Raw genomic sequence first — 22,660 nt, forward strand, 5'->3', positions numbered from 1 at the left:
CCAAAGGACTGAAAGCTTTGTATGCTAAATGAGTCTTTAGTACAAGTGTAAACTTATTATTTGTGTCATGATTTTTTTTTGTTGTTGCCATTGCAGCTTTGTGATGGTACTTTGAGCAGAAGCATCCTTCAACAGTGCACTTCTCAAAACTGAATCAGATCTCTGCTGACACACCAAGCTACATGTGGTGGAGGAACTAGATAGTTCAACAATGGATAAAGGTGCTTGAATTCTAACTATAATCCACTGTTAGAGGAAACATATTAGCATTAGCATATTAGTTCTATTGTTTTCCAAAATTAGGATGAAGCTACAATGTACAGAACATTTTTTCTAAGTTTTGGATTCTGAAAAAAAAATGGTGACAATACACAGCTTCAAGCTGAACACAAGTAAAGATTAACTGTATCATACAGAAATCTGCAAAAACATGAAATTAGCTTGTATTATTAAACCTAGCATGTTTAATGGCTTAATTAACTGACACAATGTATTGATTCAACTGAGATAGAAACAACTGGCTGATGATTTTTGTTTAAACTCTGCATGCTATTTTTCTCATTTCAGGGTCCAAAAATACATGAATGAATTGCACTTTTCCACAAATTGCAATGCTCTGGTGAGATCTTTCAAAATGTTCTTCACTGGCTGCAAAAAGGTTAGAAGAGAAGAACTCCAAGTGGGAGTGCGGAAAATGACTCTGATGTGACATGTTGCACTTCATGGTTTTGTAAGCTTGAACATTACAAACTGTTTTGATGACACCAGGTAATTCAGCTCAATGAAGCTCACTTGATAAAACAAACACTGAGTCGAGTTTTGAAGGTCCCTGAAGTTCTACTGTCCACCACTCTACTTGATGACTTATTCCACACATGTCTGTGGTTCTCTGTGTAAAGAAAAACTTCCTAATGTTTGTGCAAAATTCACCCATATCAAGTTTCCAACTGTGTCCCCGTGTTCTTGATGAACTCATTTTAATGTCACAGCCTCGATTCACTCGACTATTTCCCTTCATAGTTTTAAACACTTCAATCATGTCTCCTCTTAATCTTCATTTGTTTATCTTCATTTGCTTAAACTCCTTCGGCCTCTCCTCATAACTCATAACATACAGTCCTGGCACCTAGTTGGTCTTCTAACTGCTTGATCACGTGTCTGACTTATGGACCAACAAAAAAAATGCCTTCCTTAACTTTGGAAACATTTGTCAAAAATTTTGAAATCCATCACCTTAATTATTCATCGTTTTCACAAACATTTTCAGTCCAAATTTTACATAAAGAGTTGGCACAGATATCTTTTGTTTGTTCGACAAGTGGTTCATGTGCCCCACTGCTATGCCCTGGAGCGGTCACTTCATTGTTATGTAATGAGACTCTTTAGCACAGCCGTCCCATTTGCAGTACCTGGTGGACCTGAGCTGCAATATCATGACTTTTAGATCACCAGCGTTCTTTCAGTTGTACTTGAACCATATACATGGGGGGACCTAAAAATAGCGGGATTTTTTTTTTTTTTTTAAATATTATTTAAACAGTACATTTCCAAAATGTAATCACCCTCAAAATACTCTCCCTGAGAGGTAATACACTTGTTCTACCACTTTTTCCATTGTTCAAAACCGTTCTGAAACTCTTGCAAAGTGATGGCCTTCAGTGCCTCCGCCGTTTGCTTCCTGACCTCCTCAACATCCTGAAAATTCTTTCCTTTAAGGTCCTGCTTCATTCTTGGAAGAAAGAAAAAAAATCGCAGGGTGCAAGGTCCAGGGAGTAGTGGGGGCCATTGTCATCCCGTTCTTCATGAGAAACTGCCGCACACTCAACGCTGTGTTGTCGTGATTGCAGAAGCCACTCACCTGATTGACACAAATCGCTTGAGCACTTCAAGGACACAGCTTGGCCAAACGATGTAGAGGGCAGCCCAGTACACAAACCTAACAGCAAACATCGGAACTAATGCCTCTCCAGCCTCCAGAAAAAAAATTCTTGTTATTTTTGAGTCCCCCCCTCGTATGTATAGTTAGAAAAGGAGACTACAAAAATAGGTGACTGCACTAAGTGGTATGTGACAGGAACACGTAAAGGTGATGTTTGTGATCAGTAGGACACAATCCATAAGATGCACCCATAAGTGCTCAAGAAGCAAATCCTTTCTTGTCCAGTGCTGCTAAAGCTGCCCCATGACTCTCTCAGATTCTGAATTTGGAACAATACAATATGGCCTCTGTCATAAAGATATTTTTTCACAGTTTAATGCATCAACTTCAATATATATGGTAAGTTTACTTTGTGGTGGAAGTCTGGACTTTTTCTCAGCACCGTATATGGCATTTTTTAGAAACATTCATTTAATGTAAACACAAATGAGGATGGAAGAGCATGCCATCCTTTAAGAAACAAAATAGATTTGAACGCAACAAATTAAATATGCTTGCAATTCATAAATGAGCTGCTATTCTAGAAGAAACACAGTGTCATCTACAGGCCGTAAAAGAGTGTCAAGTTTACAGCACCTCCGAAAATGACAATTAGTGCCTTATTTGATTTCCTCCGATATGAAATATGAAGTGGGAACATATGACTTTAACAGAGAGGAACGATAGCGGTAAAGAAAGTCTTGAAAAATAAGAGTCGTCGTCGTCCTCTGGTTGAAGCAGTTATTAGTGGGGCTCTTATTAAGCATAATTTTGTGGCTGCCGCTGAGGTAAAACAGGAAGTAATCACCGTCTGTGAAAGCACGAATTGGTTTCCCCATCAGGGCCGTATAACTACCTTAATCTAGTATGAGACATTCCAACCATCCAGACATGAGGACCTGAGCGGTCTCAGGGGCAGCTCCAGTTTTGCAGCTGGCTGGCCTCAGCAGAATAATCCCAGCTGCCAGCGTGAAACAAACCAGTCAGTCACAGTCGACAGACCCAATGGGGGGACAAACAAACATTCACCAAAGAACTGGCCCAGCGTGTTTCCAAATCCTTTCCTTTGTGTTTTCTCCCTTTAGTGCAAGAAGAAATCTTCATACTGTTCCTTCGTTTTTTTGATTTCTGCTGCAAACTTAAGCAGAACATTTTGATTACCTGATGAACAATAAAGGAATGTTTGGCAAATGTTTAGGCATTCTTCATAGTGCCTCGTGTGTGCATGTCCCTGCTGTCTGCGGACTGGGGACCAAAATATAAGAGAACCTTTAACCACTGCTGTAGAACACGTCTGGTTGTAAAACTTAAGTGGCTCTGTAGAGCTATGCAGCTAACGCGGAACAGCCGTACTCTTGTTTATTTGATACCTTAGCGGAGTCAACCTAAAAGTACCAGACCTTTGTCACATTTTCTTCATGTCTGGGTTATTTCACTTGTGGTATTTATTTAAATTTATATTTCCATTACATTAATTATCCTAATTGTTAGTTATTATTCACTTATTAAAAACATACAATAAATTCTATTTTCAGTTTAGAGGATGCAGCTGTCTAAGTTACATTTACAATCAGAATGGTTAATCCTATGGCTAAGTGAGGACTGAGTACAGTTAATATCCTCCTTGCTCATGCTGATGACAGAAAGCAATACATTTTGGTTTGTCTTCACATCCATAAGACTTTGTTTTTTTGCCTACACAAAGAAAACGAACTTCAGATGCAGGGGCAACAGCAAGGTGCTCAGCTACTGGTACAATTCATGGCTCCCGTTTGCTTTAGGCTCCAAGAGAATGGCTGGCATTAGCTGCGATACGTATGGAGTGAGTGTGCAGTTTCTGATTCTCCAATATTCTTGCCAGGTATGAGTTCGGCCTTAACCTTCAGAAACCAAAATTGTGGACCTTTTGAAGCCAATTTGTCAGCTGCTACACAACTCTGGGGACTCTTTTTTTTTTTTTGTTGTTTTTATCTGCCCTCCTGGCCATCAGACTTTACTTTATTCTTTGTTACTTAGTGTTGCCTAAACTTATTTTTATATTTTTCTTTTTTATTTCTTCATCTTGTAAAACACTTTGAGCTACATCATTTTTATGAAAACATGCTATAGAAAGAAATGATGTTGTTATTGTTATAAGAACCTGTAGTAAAAACTTATAAATACATATAATACCCTGAAAAAGTGTTCCCGAAGTTTACAGAATAACAAATTTTGTTGCCTGTGATATGTTTAATTTAACACTATTCTGACTCAGGGTGAAGCTGTATGTTTTTTGAATGATAAGGATCAGGAGCTCAAATTTTGATTTTTTTTTTTGATTTGATATATTTTATTAATCTGTGGTGGGCTGGCGCCCTGCCCGGGGTTTGTTTCCTGCCTTGCGCCCTGTGTTGGCTGGGATTGGCTCCAGCAGACCCTCGTGACCCTGTAGTTAGGAAATAGCGGGTTGGATAATGGATGGATGGATGGATATTTTATTAATATCCAAAGGGGAAAATTGTCTCTTCGCACAGGGTCAGCCATTGTACAGCACATCCCTGGAGCAATTTTCAAGTTAAGGGTATTGTTCAAGGGCTCAACAGAGTAGGATCCCTTTTGGCAGGATTGGGATTTGAACCAGCAACCTTCAAGATTGTAAGAGGATAATTTGGAGGTAACAATAGTTACGTATTTTGGTTTGCAGTGCCAATTGAAAATGTGAGCATCTGTTTTAACAATGACATGGAGTGAGCTACTGAAAGGCTTAACTAAATAAAATGTACTAGGAGATGATTAAGAGATAAACAACAAGACTGGACAGTTGTCACCTATACAGATTTCAAGAGTAAATGCTGAACCTAAGAGGTATGTGAAGAACAATAGTGTAGTCGAATAGACTTTAATTTGGGTGTGTAAGCCAACGAACCAATCAGAGTAAATGTATGCATTACTCAGCACTGTTATGTAAATTCATTTGCTCATAAAATGAACCTCTGCCCTTATTTCTTTAACCATTCTGTAACAGACTACTATGATGAATGCTCCCTATACAGCATTTGCTGAAGAGTAATAAAAGACGCATGAAACAAACTTCCTCCTGACTGGTTCCTGACTTAGAGGTCCTAACTAAGGATTAGATTTCTTTCTTTAACTATACCTCCACTTTAATTTCCTCCACAAGGTACCAGCGCAGATCCTTAGTCATATGTCAATACTAAAAGTGAAATTGTTCCGTTAGAAGAATCTGGATGAGAACAGGCCAATCAGCGCAACAAAGCTCGCTAGTCCTATCCATTTCATTCTTCTAAAATGACAAATCATTGGCTCTGAGGCTAAGGATCTGCGCTGGTATCCCAAAGGTTGCCGGTTCGAAATCCCCGTCACTGCCAAAAGAGATCCTACTCTGCTGGGCCCTTGAGCAAGGCCCTTAACCTTCAATTGCTCCTGGGGCGCTGTACAATGGATGACCCTGTGCACTCACCCAAGAGTTAGCGAAAACTAAAATTCCTAATACAATAAACTGCATAAGGTGAAATAAAGAACAAAAAAAAATATCAAGCTTTGAAAGTCCCTAAAGTCCTAGTATCTACCTCACTAATTGGACACATATTCCATATGACTGTGGTTCTCACTGTGTGAAGACAAGCTTCCTCATGTTTGTGTGAAATTTACTCTAAACAAGTTTCCAACTGTGACCCGTGTTCTTGATTAACTCATTTTAAAGTCAACATCTTGATCCAGTGGACTAATTCCCTTCATGTTTTAAAAAAACTTCAGTCAGGTCTACTCTTAATCTCCTTTTACTTAAACTGTAAAGGCTCAGCTCTTTTTAATCTTTCCTCATAACTTGCCCCTGTAGCCCTGGACTCAGCCTAGTCGCTCTTCTCTGGCCTTCTTCTTGTGCTGCTATGATCTTTTTGTAGCCTGGAGACAAAAACTGCACCCAGTACTCCAGATGAGGCCTCACCAGTGTGTTATAAAGCTTGAGCAGAACCTCCTGTGACTTGCACTCCACTCATCAAGGCGCTATATAACCTGACATTCTGTTAGCCTTCTGAACACTGCCTGACAGTTGATAGTGTCAAGTCCACGATGACTTCTAAATCCTTCTCATAAGGTGTACTTTCGATTTTCAGACCTCTCATTTAGTATTCTTTCTACAGCTAAATCTGGAATAGCCTGCCAATAGGAATTTGTCAGTTTAATACAGTGGAACACTTTAAAAAACTGCTGAAAACACATTACTTTAACATGGCCTTTTTATAACTTCACTTTAACTGAATCCTGATACTCTGTATGTTCAATTCATCATAACTACTATTCATGGAGGCTCTAAAATCCGTACTGACCCCAACTCTCTCTTCTGTTTCTTTTTCCGGCCTGCGCCACCTCCACCTACTCAAAGCTTCATGATGCTCCAACAATGATGGATGGATTAAAAGGCAGAAGTCTACGTGACCATCATCATCATCATCAAGTCCTTCCGTGAGAACCCTAAATCCAAAGAGGACTGTTTCATTTATGTTAGGTAGAATGCCCAGAGGGGACTGGGTGGTCTGGAATCCCTGCAGATTTTATTTTTTTCTCCAGCCGTCTGGAGTTTTTTTTTTGTTTTTTCTGTCCCCCCTGGCCATTGGACCTTACTTTAACTTTATGTTAATTAATGTTGACTTATTTTATTTTCTTACTGTGTCTTTTATTTTTATATTCTTCATTATGTAAAGCACTTTGAGCTACTTTTTGTATGAAAATGTGCTATAGAAATAAATGTTGTTGTTGTTACATGTAATACAGGGTGGGGCATAAAGATCGCCCACATTTCGAGGGAGAACTGTGCCGGCTGTAGTGGGGGTAGAGAGGTGGGGTCTCATTCAGTACGTTTGGCTCTACCGTTTTACATGAGTTGGAGCGGTGAACATCGGGGCTTTGCTGTTCAAGTGTATTATGAAAATAACTGTTCTGTGATAGAGACAGAGAGCGTTCCATACCCGCTTCATGCGCGGTCAAAATACATCTGTACCAGATCAGAAAATGACTTTGCTATGGATTTCTAACCTTCGGGCAACTGGGTCCACACTGAAAAGAAAATCATCTGGCAGACGTAGAACAGAACATGTGTGGTTTCAACAGGACGACGTTCGCTTGGAGTGTTGAGGGAAATGCTCCCTGGGCATTTGATCTCTTTAAGTGGAGACGTGGGGTGGCCGGCACCGTCACCAGATTTAAGCCCATGTGACTTTTTCCTTTGGGGATACCTAAAGGAAGAGGTTTACAAACATCATCCTCAATCTCTTGAGGATTTGAAGGAAAGGATCAGACATGAAATTGACGCCATTCCACCTGAGAGTGATGGAGAACTTCCAGGAATGTCTTCAGCAATGTATTGCCAACGACGGCCGCTATATGTCTGATATGATTTTTACAACCCATTAACAATTGTTTTTAAAAATTGTTTTCTATGCACTTTTCAGAAATATATATAATTTCTTGTAGATAGCTTCGTTCATTTTTTATACCCCTTCAAAATGTGGGAGATCTTCATGCCCAACCCTGTACTTTACATTAAGTCCCTTTGTAATGACTTAATGAATCCTCGATTATGTGCTAATCCATCCTGCTTGCTCTCATCTGCAAATTTGACCAGCTTGTTTTTTATATTCCCATCCAAATCATTTATATATATTAAAAATAGCATCAGCCCCAGCACTGACCCCTTGCAGGTCACCACTCTTAATGTCAGCCAATTTTAAAAAGGTTCCTTGCATCATCACCCTCTGCTTCCTGTGTCTGAGCCAATTTGACATCCACCTACAAGCAACACCCTGAACTCCCACTTGTTTAAATCTGATGCCCAACCTCTCGTTGTCAAAAATCAAACCACTAACCAAAACTCTCTTTTTAAGATAAAAGACAAATATCAAGAATTCAGTTTGTGCGCTAAACAGGAGTTATCCATCAACCTCCGATAGAGACGGGACATCAAGGGTGTGTCTTAAACACTTTGATGATGTAACGCACGTATCGCATTCTGGGAATCATGAGAACACCACTGCTCTAAAATACCGGCGCCTGTAACAAAACAAAGATGGCGTCACAGCATAACGGTAGTTATTTAAGTCATCTTCAATTGGCCTTGAAACCAATAACCAATGTTTGACTCAAAATCCTTGGGTCCCAAAACCCCTGTATAGACACAGACGTTATAAACATTCACTGAGGAAAACTCTGTGTTATGAAACCAGTGCAGTCTGTCATTGATGTGAACCCACAAATACTACTAAAAATACTGAATTGTGGAAAGTATGGAGAGAGATGACTAAAAAGAAAAAAAAAAATCAGTAGGCTGGGAATAAAAAAAAAAAATATGGAGTAACAATAAGAATTCAAATTAGAGACATCAAAGCCAAAAGGAAAATAAGTGCCAAAAAAAGAGGAATCAGAAAAACAAAGGAACACGACACGAGAAATGATGAAATAAAGATATGAGGAGACTCAATGACTGAGCGAACAGTTGAAGTCAGTCAACAAGCAGGCAAAATTAATAAGGGAGACATGCCAAAAAACGTATTCACTATGAAATTCAAAGCGTCAAGTATGGCCTTAGCCAAAATGCAGGGAGGCAGGGCCGGATACTTTTATTGTTTCTAAAACGTCTATCACCACTTATGTTTCAATTATCAGTGATAACAAAAACTTAGGAAAAGAAGCACAGCATTTAGTTGGAGGCCAGAAAACTTTTGACTGATCAGACAAGAAATAGGAGTGATACCCACTGTCCAAACAATCCAATGATATCTCCTGTACTTGTGGACTGAGTTGAGTTGCTTCCACTCATTCTAAGCTTTCATAGGTTGTTTTTCGAATAAAGAGAAGGTGGCCTGCCTGTTTCCCGATCTAAAAATGTACAATTACATTTCTCAAAACCCTCTCTAAAGCCAAATTAACCCTTAACTAGCAGGGAACAAGCTTTCTTAGATTCATCAGCTGGCCCAATAAAACATACACAGGCCTTTATACAGTATTTACCAGCATTTGGGGTCACCCGCAGACCCTGTTAACATATTTCTGATTCAACTTTTCATTTGAAGATGATACCAAGCGAGGTGGATTGGCACGATAATTGAGAAACGGTTGAATCATTACAGAGGAGCTTGGACAGCATACAGGCTTGAGCAGATGAAATTTAATGTCAGTAAATGTAAAATATTACATGTAGGAAGTAAAAATGTGAGGTTTGAAAAAACTGAATGTACACCTTATGAGAAGGATTTAGTAGTTGTACTGGACTCGTCGCTATCAACGTTCAGACGCCATTAAGAATGTCAGGTTATATAGCACCTTGATGTGTGGAGTACAAGTCACAGGAGGTTCTGCTCAAGTTTTATAACACACTGGTGAGACCTCATCTGGAGTCCTGTGGGCAATTTGGGTGTTCAACCTACACAAAGGACATAGCAGTGCTAGAAAAATCCCAGAGAAGAGCAACTCGGCTGATTCCAGGCCTACAGGGTGTGAGTTATAATGAAAGAGAAAGAAAGAAAGAAGAAAAAAAAAAAAAAAGCTGGGTCTTTACAGCTTAAGCAAAAGAAAAGTGAGGAGACATGACTGAAGTGTTTAAAATAATGACAGGAATGAGTTCATCAAGAACATTGGGACACAATTTGGAACTTATTAAGTGTAAATTTCACACAAACAGGAGGTTTTTCTTCACTCAAAGAGCCACAGACACTTGGAATAAGAGACCAGACCAAGTAGCGTTAAGGAAAGAGCTAAGCCTTTTCAGTTTAAGAAAAAGGAGATTAAGAGGAGACATGACTGGAGTGTTTAAAATTATGAAGGGAATCTACTCCTGTGGGTCAAGTCTGTGACATCAAGAACACGGGGACACAGTTGGAAACTTGTTAAAGGCAAATTTCACACAAACATTAGCCAGTTTTTCTGCAAAGAACCAGAGACACATGGAAAAAGTGACCAAGTAGTGTGGTAGATAGTAGGACTTTTGGGACCTTCAAAAGCAGACTTGATATTATCTTGGAAGAATTAAGTGGATAGGACTGGCGAGTTTAGTTGGCCTGAATGGCCTTTTCTCATCCAGATTACTCTTATGTTCTAAAGGACTAAGCACACAACACACCATCTCAGATGGCCCTTAATCTTACATTTAATACACTCAAAAACGATATGACTATCCTGTGCTGAAGTATCTTTATTCTCCAGTTATTGTTCATTTTTTTTTATAACTTGTACTGCTTGTCAGAGGTTTTAACATCAGCAGTGCTTCTTAAGTACAACTTAACCATACTACCTAAGCTATCAGGCAAGAAAATTTGATCGCTTTTCTGTCTTCAGAACAAAGAATGAACAGGGGGCACACTAGAATGACACAAAGCTAAAGTTTACAGTTCACAATTCTGTCCAATGGTGTGGGAAAGCCAACTGCATCAACAGGAAAATTAGCATGACAAAGACTGTGGTGGTGGGCTTTCGGTGTTTCAGGAAAGCCCTAAGATCAGCCATATTCATGTGGAGTCAGAGATGGTGCTTTCATATATTTATATAAACTAGGGGGCTTTGCCCCCTGCTCGCTTCACTCGCCAACCCCTACACACTAGCCTCTTTGCGGTTCTGCTGCTCGCATATGGGGATGCGGATGTACAATTTACTATTTTACAGTGAGTAATTAACCATATTAAAAAATAGTACAACGTAATGAGTTTAAAAGTAAATTATGTTTCATGTTGTGTTATTTATTGCGTAATATGATTTTGTTCTGTTTGGCTTTGAAATTAACATGGAAATACTTTTTAAACTTGCACTTTTACTGTAAAACTTCAGTAAAAACAACTTTTTTTTATTATTAAATTTTTGTTAATATCGCATTGAATTTTGATTCTGTATTTGGACTTTCATTGTGACATGCAACGTATAACTACCCATGAGGGAATTTCGTTTCCTTCTCTCTAATAAAAAAAACGACTTTTGCGAATGTTTGTCCCTGTGATTTGTTAATTGTCATAACAAAAGCTGTTCAAATGAGAAACTGTAAACGTTTTAATACGAATGGCATATCAAGATCTCCTTTGGTGTCTCATGTTATCTGCAGAAGATGTAGTACCGTACATTACCTTTCTTGGATACATCCTTCTTTCTACAGCAATTCGTGCGGTGGAAGACTGGATGATGTTAACGGTTGTAGATATTCTTCATGATATTGTAAGTTGATGTTTTCATCTTCCGCATGATCGCAACCAACTGTTTCAGCAGAGTCTATTGATATGCATTCAACCAATTTGCTGTGTAACCAATCAACATTTTTGACGTTAATTTGACTTCATCGTTTCATGTGCTAGGATTGCCCGTGTACTCATTTTTTCTGTTAACTTTTCACGATGAAATTCTTCAATAAGATTTGGACATGGTACGTCTTCTTTAATTGGGAACTTAAAATGTGGGAGACATTAAAATTGATAAGAGCTGAGAGAGCAGGAACTGTGTCTGACAAAAGCATTCACACAAATGAGAGGTGACAGGACTGTGGGCATAGCTGAATATAGTTGAGAGGAGGGCGTGACTTGAAAAAATCTCATGGCCAAAGTCTCGTCTCGCAAGACTTGAAAAAAAAATCACGTCCCAGGATTTTTTTTATATAACAGAGAGAAAGTATTGTATTTATCTGAACAGCAGACTGGATAAGTAGGGTAACATAGACTTGCTGCACAAAAAAGGCCAGTCCAGGATCTTCTATTGTATTTGAAGGGTCTTGGGTCCTTTAATGAATGTGACAAATTGCTGGGGATGTTCTTCACGGATGTGATGACCGGTGTTCAGTTCCACTCTGTGGTCTGCTAGATGAATAACACAAGCTCAAAAGATGCCAGATGTCTACAAATAATGTCTAGGAAGGCCAACTCTAATTACAGGACTGAAACTAAACTCGCTATTGACAGTGACAGAAAAGAGGATGATGTCAAAATTGAAAGCCATCTTGACAAATGTTTTCCATTCTTTTTTCACCGGCTGTCCTGAAGCAGCCCTGGCCACCGTCTCATTCTAGCTCTGAGTGCTAACAGTTGGTACTTGGGCTCTTTAAACTTACTGCCATCAGACTGATTCCTCCAACTATGACCATCTTCACCCTTGACAGTTATAATTATGGGACAGTATATGAATATACAGTATATATATATATATTTTTGGCAATCCACATTAGATATGCTTAATATGTACTTCTGGGTCCTGCACTTAACAGTTGGAAATTTTTTTTTCTTTTTACGGTTTTGCACTGTGTTATCGTGCTCTGTATTGTACATTTCTCCACAGGGATTATTTTGGCTGTCTGTCTAAATATTTCTTCATACATAATAATACCTTGGAAAACAAAATAGATAAGTTAAAGAAATTTGGTTCGTTATAAGAAACTTTGTTAACAGACGACAACAAGAGGAATAGGAACACATATTGTAGGGGTAGGACACAATTCAGGGCCATGAAGTGCGGTAGTGGGGTCGGGGTTCGGTGTTTTCTCCTTCCATGTGATCTCATCTGCCTTGTCCAAGTGCCTGTACACTCAGGCCACCAGCTGCACCACTCACCACACTTGAGGTTCAGAGACAATACCATCTGCATTCACGCTCCCAATTCCATGAAGGGGTCCAAACAAGAACCATTATGGAAAATGAACCAGCAGCCACACTTCCAGGGGGTCCAGATGCTTGCATGTAAGAGCTCTTTCTCTCTCGGTGCCTCCCTTCAATGGTGTGCAGCAGCTCCTTCCACTGGCTCTGGGTGCTAACCACAGTAATAGTTTTCTTCAGCTTTGAACCGCTTTATAATCTGCATTTTAATTTCTAAACATACTACATTTTTGCACAAATTTTATTACTTTATACTGTGACAGATAGGGGGCGCTATCGTCCCCTTGAACCCTCCGACCAGACGCCAGACACCAGATAAAAGTCCAAATATAATTTTTATTTGAACTAAATAGTGCACAAAGCACTCTACTCTCCACAATACAATTCTCTATCTACTGTATACTAATAAAAGGCAAAGCCCTCACTCACTCATCACTAATTCTCCAACTTCCCGTGTAGGTAGAAGGCTGACCCCATCTTCACGAAATTTGGTAGGCGGCTTCCCTGCGCTAACCGAAACCGATGTACGTACCTATTTCAGTGGTATGACGCCACGTCGGCTGCCATATTGAACTTTCCAACGTCACTAATTCTCCAACTTCCCGTATAGGTAGAAGGCTGAAATTTGGCAGGCTCATTCCTTACAGCTTACTTACAAAAGTTAAGCAGGTTTCATTTTGAAATTCTACGCATAACGGTCATAACAGTCGACAAAGTCCGCCATGTTGAACTTTCTTATTTATGGCCCCATCTTCACGAAATTTGGTAGGTGGCTTCCCTGCACTAACCGAAACCAATGTACGTACTTATTTCGGTGGTATGATGCCACTGTCGGCTGCCATATTGAACTTTTCAACGGTCTTTGTTACTTATGGGCCCATCTTCAAGAAATTTGGTACGTGGGTTCCCAATGCTAACTGAATCCTACTTACGTACATTTATACGTTCATAGCCTGCAGCTCGGTCACCGTGTGAGGCGGCATTGGGTCCCCCATCCCAACGCCTCCCACGTTCTTGGCTGCCTGCCTATATAAGGCCGTCCGTTGCTCCGGTCTCTACATTCCCTTCCTTGCTTCACCACGGGATTCATGTCTCCCTGCAGATAACAACAGCCTTTTTATTTAATTCACGGCTTCTCCGCTGTTTTATTGTTCGTTTATCATGATTATGTTATTGTATAGGTATTTTAGACTTACTTTACATTGTTCAGGTACCCATTTCCTTTATTGTTCCAACCGTATCCCCATTAACATGTCTATCGAGGTGATCACCATCGATCAAAGAACTGTCACTTACCGAGTGGTTTCCATGCCCGGAGATGGCACCTACCTTTTCCATTCTCTGTGTTACATATTGCACGGCCATATCAGGCTCACTCTTGATATCCGGAGGAACATTGTGTCTTATGTACAGAGTGACTGGGACAGGTTCAAGTTGTGGACTGATGATGGTACAGGAGATAATTAGACTACACAGGAGCACTAGAAGAGTGAAATGCTTAAGCCCTTCACCTGTGGATCTGCATGTGAGTTGATGGCTGCCGCTGAATTGTTCGGTTGTCACTTTCAAGTGTACCGAAATGGCCAAATATTTTCCACCTTTCGACAACCGCCAATGCCTCTTAAACATCTTCGATTCACAGGTGACGATTTCAGTAGTGGACACTTTGATGTTTATGAATGTTTAAACTCTCAAAAGCTGGATGTGAAGTTATTGATGAAGGCGGTTGTATGCTTACAACGCTTGACAGATGCCGAATGTCACTTCAACACAAGTCCTGCAAATACTGTCGTAATTGAAACAAACCATGAAACTCAAACCGATTATGACAGCAGCAATCCAAGCTGTGAGATTTGAGACAAGATTACTGTTCACATGGCCAACTGTACGTTACATGCTCAAGAGTAAGCTCAGCGCACAGCTTGGTCATATTACAACCAGAGGGCCGAACTCACAATGTGGTATACAAAGAGATCCTTAACAAATAATTATTGGTATATTTTCCCTCAGTTTAAAAAGGTTTAATTTTCTTCTTAATAAAAATTTAAGGCAGTACTTCGCCGCTGCGAAGCGCGGGTATTTTGCTAGTAATCAATAAATCCTCCACTCCCAGACGCGTTGCCACCCTGCCACCCAGCTCGTGCTTCCGATCCCAAAACTCCTTTTCTTCAACGCGGAAGCATGTCATTTCCTCTGTCCATGTGACTAGGACGCACTTCCGGGTTGTAAGCAAAACTCTTGTTGCTCCTCCCTGCAGCGCCTTCTAGGGGCCCCTGTGGCATCCAGCAGGTCTGTGGATGAAAACTCCAATGTCCATAATTCCCTGATGGCATTTGGGTCACCTCCATGCTTCAGGGAGGGCTCCAACTGGCGGCCTGGGGGTATTGGCCGGGATGACTGGCCGGCCATAGTCCACAATACGAATATTAAAATAGTATAATATTCATGTGGGTAGCATGGTGGTGCTGTCTCACAGTAAGGAGACAAGGGTTTGTGCCGCAGGTTGGCCCTGCACGGAGTTTGCATGTTCGCCCCGTGTGTTTCCTCCCACAGTATAAAGACATTCCGGTTAGGTGCATTGGCTACATTGGCCCTAGTGTGTGTTTGTTGTGCATGTTCATCATGTGATGGGCTGGTGCCCTGTCCAGGGATTGTTCCTGCCTTGTTTCCTATGACACCTGGGATAGGCTCCAGCACCACCCATAACCCTGGTCTGGATTAAGCAGGTTAGGTGACACTCACATATAACTGAGTTTTACAGTACATCACACGTTATATTAATGGCACACGCTCTAAGTGTTTGGTTTAGAGAAGCTGCACAATGCTCTGCTGGACAGGTCATTTACATTTTGTGGCACATTTGATTGGCGGCTTCATTATGAAAGTAGTTTCTTTCTCGGGGATTTTGCTAACCAAGGTACTACTCTACATTTTTATTTAATTTCCATGTCTGTCTATCTTTATCTAAATTTTCATATCTATGCTCATATGAAGGATTGAGTTTATTTATTGTACATCAGTTTCTAAATATCGAGGGTTTTATCAAGAGCAATGTTTTTAGGAATAAAAGTAGATAATTAATTCAAAATACAAACAAATGAAGTTAATGATCTATAATTCATATGAATAAAATCATAATAGCCCTCTGTCTGTCTCTTGAATTGTTCAGCTTTGTTTGATGTCACTTCAACCCATTGGGTCTGCTTCTTTGTCTGTTTGCCAACCATGTAAAAACGGCATAACCAAATGTGACAACATTTTGTGTTGAGATTGCCAGTGGTTCAACTTAAAATACAGGGTATATGGCATTTCTAAAATTTTTTAATCAGGGAAGAGAGATATAATGAGGAAGTTATCTAAAAACTGCATATTATTCCAAAACAGCTGAGTCAATCTTAATAAAACTTTGGATGAATAATAAAGCCGAACGACCAACTTACAATTGAGGTTACATGGCATTCCAAAAGTTTCATCTGGAAGGGTTAGTTGTAGAGATTTGTGAATTTTTGCATACATATTACTGTTGAGGGGTTGCATGGAGGCACAGTGGTAGCACTGCTTCCGCATAATAAGGATACACGGAGAACACATCCTGGGTCCTCCCTGCATGGAGTTTACATGTTCTCCCCATGTCTGCGTGGGGTTTCCTCTCGGTGCTCCGGTGTCCTCCCACAGTCCAAAGATATGCAGGTTAGGTGGATTGGTGCTACTAAATTAGCCCCAGGGGGTGCATATGTGTGTTCATCTTGTGACGGACTGGCATCCTGTTCAGGGTTTGTTCCTGCCTTGTACCTTATGCTAGCTGGGATAGGCTCCAGGAGACCCCTCTAGGCCCCTGTTCAGGACTTGGGTTTAGAAAATGACTGACTGACCATTATGTTGATTCAACTTAAATTGGAGGTTTTAATGACTCACCAAAATGTCTACAGAGAAACAGGTTTGTAATTAGGGGAGTTTAAACCCAAAACTGCATTACCAAGCCAAAATGGTTCAGCGGATGATAATGAATGATTTAACACTCAGGTGTTTCTCACGTAGGCAATTGTATGTGGCATGTTCTTCCTGTTCATACGAGTCCATAACAAAACAAATGAGGGACTCCAAATATCTTAGCATTAGATGGAAAGTCCGTACTTACCACCATTATAACTCTCTCTTTATATTTAAAGAACTTTGCAAAGAGGAAGCATGGCAATAGGATAAACGGGGAGGAGGATGCTGTTACACCAGCAAAAAAATCATCTTTTGAAGATAAAAAAAAAAAATCTTAAAATGATAATGATAAGCATGAAAATAATTCTAAGAATGGTTAAATGAGAGCAGGGAAATTGACAGAGTAGTAGTGAAGATGACAGAGAGGACTCCTACTAGTACTTGGAAGGTGGTCCACATCAATGACAAGTTGGATTGGACTGTGAACACATGCGAACTCTATAAAAAGGGCAGAGTAGGCTCTTTTTCCTTAATGAGACTGTGTTCCTTTAATGTGGAAAGTGACAATTTTCACATCTACAACTCACATTGGTGATGGCCAATGTGGTGTGCTGGACTGGTGACATCACTTCAAGTGAGGCCCACCAAATCAACAAGCTAATTAAAATGGCAGGCTCAGTTATAGGATGTACTCTGGACCTCCTGGAGGTAGTAGAGAAGGACAGAATGAGCACAAAACTGAGTGCCATTATGAACAATGCTGCACATCCTCTCTCTGACACATACATATACATATATATACATTGTCACACACGTGCGCATGGGAAACAGCTGAAGGGCCTAAACACTAGTAATTCTACGCCAGGCCAAGGGGAGGCGGTGTGTGCTGACTATCTCTCTCAGTCCCTTGCAGACCTTTTCCGGGAAATCCCGCCTGTTGCTGGCCCCAAGGATGATGTCACTTCCAGGCACAAGGACACCACTCCCAGTTCCGGCATAGATGACGTCACTTCCCTTCCAGCCCTTTAAAACTGCCATCTTGCCTCAGTACAGGCAGTTCTGTTCTGGACTCCGAACTAAGCACATCGTGCTATTTACAACTACTTTTGCAGCCGATTCAATTATACGGGTGGCTGCCCCAAATCTTTATAATGTCTCCGACTCATTCTCATCACAACATATATACACATACATACATATATACATACATACATACATATATAGTGGGATGCAAAAGTTTGGGCAACCTTGTTAATAGTCATTATTTTCCTGTATAAATCATTGGTTGTTACGATAAAAAATGTCAGTTAAATATATCATATAGGAGACACACACAGTGATATTTGAGAAGTGAATTTTCGAACTAATTATTGGAACTCAAATTGGCTTGGTAAGCTCAGTGACCCCTGACCTACATACACAGGTGAATCCGAGTATTTAAGGGGGTCAATTGTAAGTTTCCCTCCTCCTTTAATTTTCTCTGAAGAGTAGCAACATGGGGGTCACAAAACAACTCTCAAATGACCTGAAGACAAAGATTGTTCACCATCATGGTTTAGGGGAAGGATACAGAAAGCTGTCCCAGAGATTGAAGCTGTCTGTTTCCACAGTTAGGACCATATTGAGGAAATGGAAGACCACAGGCTCAGTTCAAGTTAAGGCTCGAAGTGGCAGACCAAGAAAGATTTCAGATAGACAGAAGCGACGAATGGTGAGAACAGTCAGAGTCAACCCACAGACCAGCACCAAAGACCTACAACATCATCTTGCAGCAGATGGAGTCACTGTGCATCGTTCAACCATTTGCCGCACTTTACACAAGGAGATGCTGTATGCGAGAGTGATGCAGAGGAAGCACAAACAGAGCCGCTTGAGGTCTGCTCAAGCACATTTGGACAAGCCAGCTTCATTTTGGAATAAGGTGCTGTGGACTGATGAAACTAAAATGGAGTTATTTGGGCATAACAAGAGGCGTTATGCATGGAGGAAAAAGAACACAGCATTCCAAGACAAACACCTGCTACCTACAGTAAAATATGGTGGTGGTTCCATCATGCTGTGGGGCTGTGTGGCCAGTGCAGGGACTGGGAATCTTGTCAAAGTTGAGGGACGCATGGATTCCACTCAGTATCAGCAGATTCTGGAGACCAATGTCCAGGAATCAGTGACAAAGCTGAAGCTGCGGGCTGGATCTTTCAACAAGACAACGACCGAAACACTGCTCAAAATCCACTAAGGCATTCATGCAGAGGAACAAGTACAACGTTCTGGAATGGCCATCTCAGTCCCCAGACCTGAATAGAATTGAAAATCTGTAGTGTGAGTTAAAGAGAGCTGTCCATGCTCGGAAGCCATCAAACCTGAATGAACTAGAGATGTTTTGTAAAGAGGAATGGTCCAAAATACCTTCAACCACAATCCAGACTCTCATTGGAACCTACAGGAAGTGTTTAGAGGCTGTAATTTCTGCAAAAGGCGGATCTACTAAATATTGATTTCATTTCTTTTTTGTGGTGCCCATATTTATGCACCTGCCTGATTTTGTTTGAACAATTATTGCACACTTTCTGTAAATCCAATAAACTTCATTTCACTTCTCAAATATCACTGTGTGTGTCTCCTATATGATATATTTAACTGACATTTTTTATCATAACAACCAACGATTTATACAGGAAAATAATGACTATTAACAAGGTTGCCCAAACTTTTGCATCCCACTGTATATGTATATACATACATATATACACATATACATACACACACACATATATCCATTTACATATATACATATACACAGATATATACATATATACACACTGTGTATTCACACACACGATGGTATACTCCTCTCTTTATGTATGTATGTATTTATTTAAAGAGCTTCTGTAAATAGCTCATTGTCTCCCTGGGGACACACAAAGTTCTATCTATCTGTCTAGGATATTTGTATTTCAGACAGCAATGACAAAAGGGTCAAATCTTAAAAAACAATTAATCACTTGTTTTCTCGCCATAATCCATTATACAAATATACCCAACAACGGCAGATACTTTGGCTAGTCATCTCATAATGTACATTATATCCCCTGTACTTTCTTAGTGCACAACAATTGGGTCTCAAGGCGTGCACAAGTGATAAATTTGTGTGTCAAGAACGGATACATCTCATATGGCTAGTTTGGATGTACTCATAAATTTATAAGCAGTTTGTTTCAAAACATTCAATCTAATAAGCATAAAGGACAGGGAGGAATACAAATGGCCAGATCAGTCAAACTATAAACAAAAAAAAAATCCATATTTATTTTAGGAAGTCCTCTTTTTACTACTGAGTGGGTGATGTGCATTGTTTTAATAAAGAAAAACAAAAAATGAACAACCTGCAGTAACAATAAGTGACAGGAATGCTCCACAATGCCCCATTAAAACATTAAAGATCGGGGCTGTATTTATCAAGGATCTTAATATTACTCCTAAGAATTGCACTAAAAGTCAAACCAGGATAAGAATTTGTCCTACCTCAGCGTAGGACATAAGAAGTATTTACAAAATGTTCTATTCCTAGTCTCAGCTAAGAGTAGGAGTTCATGTCATCATGAGAATAGTCGAAAACTGCAACTTGTGACGTTTTGTATTTATCTGATACTAACGCTAAGGTTTCACTACAAAGACAATAATAATAATACTAATGATATGCCAAGTAGGAGGAGGAGAAGGAAAACATAATAAAGTAGGATGCTGAACTAAGCTGCACATAATTGTCCCCACTTGATCACAATAATACGAAGAATAGAACAGTAATAAGCACCAAGATGGAAAGACAAAGACACGTACCAAATGCAAGTAAAAGCCAGGTGACAGACATGTTTATTTAATAATGAATGATCCACAGACGCACTTTCAGATGAATCATCTTTCCACTTTTGACCATGGGAAACAGCTCATCAATTAACAGTTTTATTGAGACTAGCCATGGCTATAATTAGGGGGTCACCTTTGTAGTATTCCACTTATCTTCCACAGTGCCATGCAGTGTTAATCTCAGTGATCCCCCTTTAACTTCTGCAATTTATCCAAAGCCTTGGGCGTCTCTGGCTGCCTTCTTCAACCTTTCTACTCTTGTGAAGAGTAACGTGAATATTCCAGGGGTTCACAGAAAGCAGAGCTCAGGGTACCTGTGTGACATTTTGCCATCAGTCACCCATCCAGCCTCACTTATCTTCACGGTAACAGGCTGGCTATACTACAGTACAGCTTACATCCATTACCACTTGTGTATTGATACTATAATATTGCTTGCGAATTCTATACTGTATGTGTGCTCATCCATACCTTGTGGCAAGAATCTTTATGTGCATGCTGATTTCTATGAATGCAGCTTGCTTTATTATTAACTCACCTGGAGTTGTGGAGAAATATACAAATCTGTGTATTACCCTCAAGTGTCTTACAAACTCTGGATCCAAATTCAAAAAATGGTTGTTGGCGCATCAATTATTTCAAAGCCTGTACAGCAGCTGTCCTTGCATCGCTCGCTTATCCACTCCCTCCCTTGCTTCCTAGGATTGTAATGTCTAGTCCTGTGTGATCTGAAAGTGTCTCCCCCGAGACGATCACGTCGTCTCGCGTGACGGCAAAGTGTCTCCCCCGAGACGATCACGTCGTCTCGCGTGACGGCAAAGTGTCTCCCCCGAGACGATCACGTCGTCTCGCGTGGCGGCAAAGTGTCTCCCGAGACGATCACGTCGTCTCGCGTGACGGCAAAGTGTCTCCCCCGAGACGATCACGTCGTCTCGCGTGACGGCAAAGTGTCTCCCGAGGCGATCCGCGTCGTCTCGCGTGACGGCAAAGTGTCTCCCCCGAGACGATCACGTCGTCTCGCGTGACGGCAAAGTGTCTCCCCCGAGACGTCAAAGTGTCTCTATATTATAGATAGAAAATGTTATAACTTATGCACTTTCACTTTAATTAGGGTGCACAGAGTGTATATCTCAGTCTGGGTTGTTCCAAGACAATAACCACCATGATGACCATATTTATCAGACTGTCACACTCACCTATAACCCGTTTCTTTCTGCTTATGCAGACCCCCAGGTATAATTTTCACTTTCTGGAACTCGGAGTCAATTGACAGGAAAGAGAACACGATCTCGATCCCGGAGAGCTTTTCAGTTGTGGTATAAACACTTTCCTCCCTTGACTGTGGAGTTGTTGAGTCACTATATATTGCTTGCAACCTTGCCAAATGACTCAGAGAGCCAGGAACTTGATCTGCTGTCAAGTTCACCAGAAGCTCATAAGAAACCATTAAACATGAGAACGGTGTAACTTTAAAAATACCCTTTAACACAACTGAATCATATACAACACATGCGAAATTGTTAATGCTATATATTTACAAATTATATAATTATTACCTTTTGTCAGTACTAACTTACCTCCCTGAGAACAGGTTCAGAAATTGAGCTCAGGTTCACTGCCCCTTCATAGGTGAGATAGTAGAAGACATTGAGGGCCCGGATGGCCTCTGGTCCTTGCTGCTTATATCCAAAAATTAAATCAATCCACTGATGAAGCTGGCAGGAGACAAATTCACTTTCTAGGGCCTGAAAAAAAATACAAACACAAAACATTTTCATTAAATGAAATAAAAAAAACAACATTCTTACAAATGTGACAAACACAGACAACTTTATATTTTTTACACAGTTCCAAAACATCCACGGTGATCATTTAACCGTAAATTGACAGCTGACCTCTTTAAATGGAGTTTGGTTTGTTTCCAATAGACAGAAAATAAATCTCCCGAACAAAGAAATTGATTTGTTCATTCTAAAAGGTAGCAAATGCTCCAGTGCTATCCTTTGAAAGTGAAGGGTCTTCATAATTAGGAGTTGCAGTTTGTTATGCAAGGAATATCTTTTAATGTCAAAGCATTTAGACACAATGTTTTTCTTGTCATTAACTAGTGAGAGGGAAAACATTTATGCGTGTGCATAAAAACAGCAATTGTCTTAATTTGCACAGGGCTGGCTGTACAAAGGCTTTAAATATGTTCAAATTAGAATGAGCTGCTTAATTGTCATTGGAAGCTCGTGTCACATTAATGCATGACAAACATTAAACCATACACTTAAATGGCCATTTATATCATTTAAATGTTTACTACAGGAGCTGCTCATCATTCATTTAA

The 22,660-nt window shown here is 40.2% G+C and overlaps 1 protein-coding gene across 6 annotated transcripts in view; it reads right to left on the minus strand.

Moving 5' to 3' along the window:
* Positions 1-22,660, minus strand: part of lrba (LPS responsive beige-like anchor protein) — a 792,225-nt gene that overhangs the window by 135,385 nt on the left and 634,180 nt on the right. For all 6 annotated transcript variants that reach the window (XM_039750242.1, XM_039750239.1, XM_039750241.1 and 3 more), the window contains one exon: positions 21,906-22,073. In XM_039750242.1, coding sequence (XP_039606176.1) covers positions 21,906-22,073 — 168 coding nt within the window. The remainder of the gene's footprint in view (positions 1-21,905; positions 22,074-22,660) is intronic.

The sequence above is a fragment of the Polypterus senegalus genome, chromosome 4, assembly GCF_016835505.1.
Source record: "Polypterus senegalus isolate Bchr_013 chromosome 4, ASM1683550v1, whole genome shotgun sequence".
Taxonomy (NCBI): domain Eukaryota; kingdom Metazoa; phylum Chordata; class Cladistia; order Polypteriformes; family Polypteridae; genus Polypterus; species Polypterus senegalus.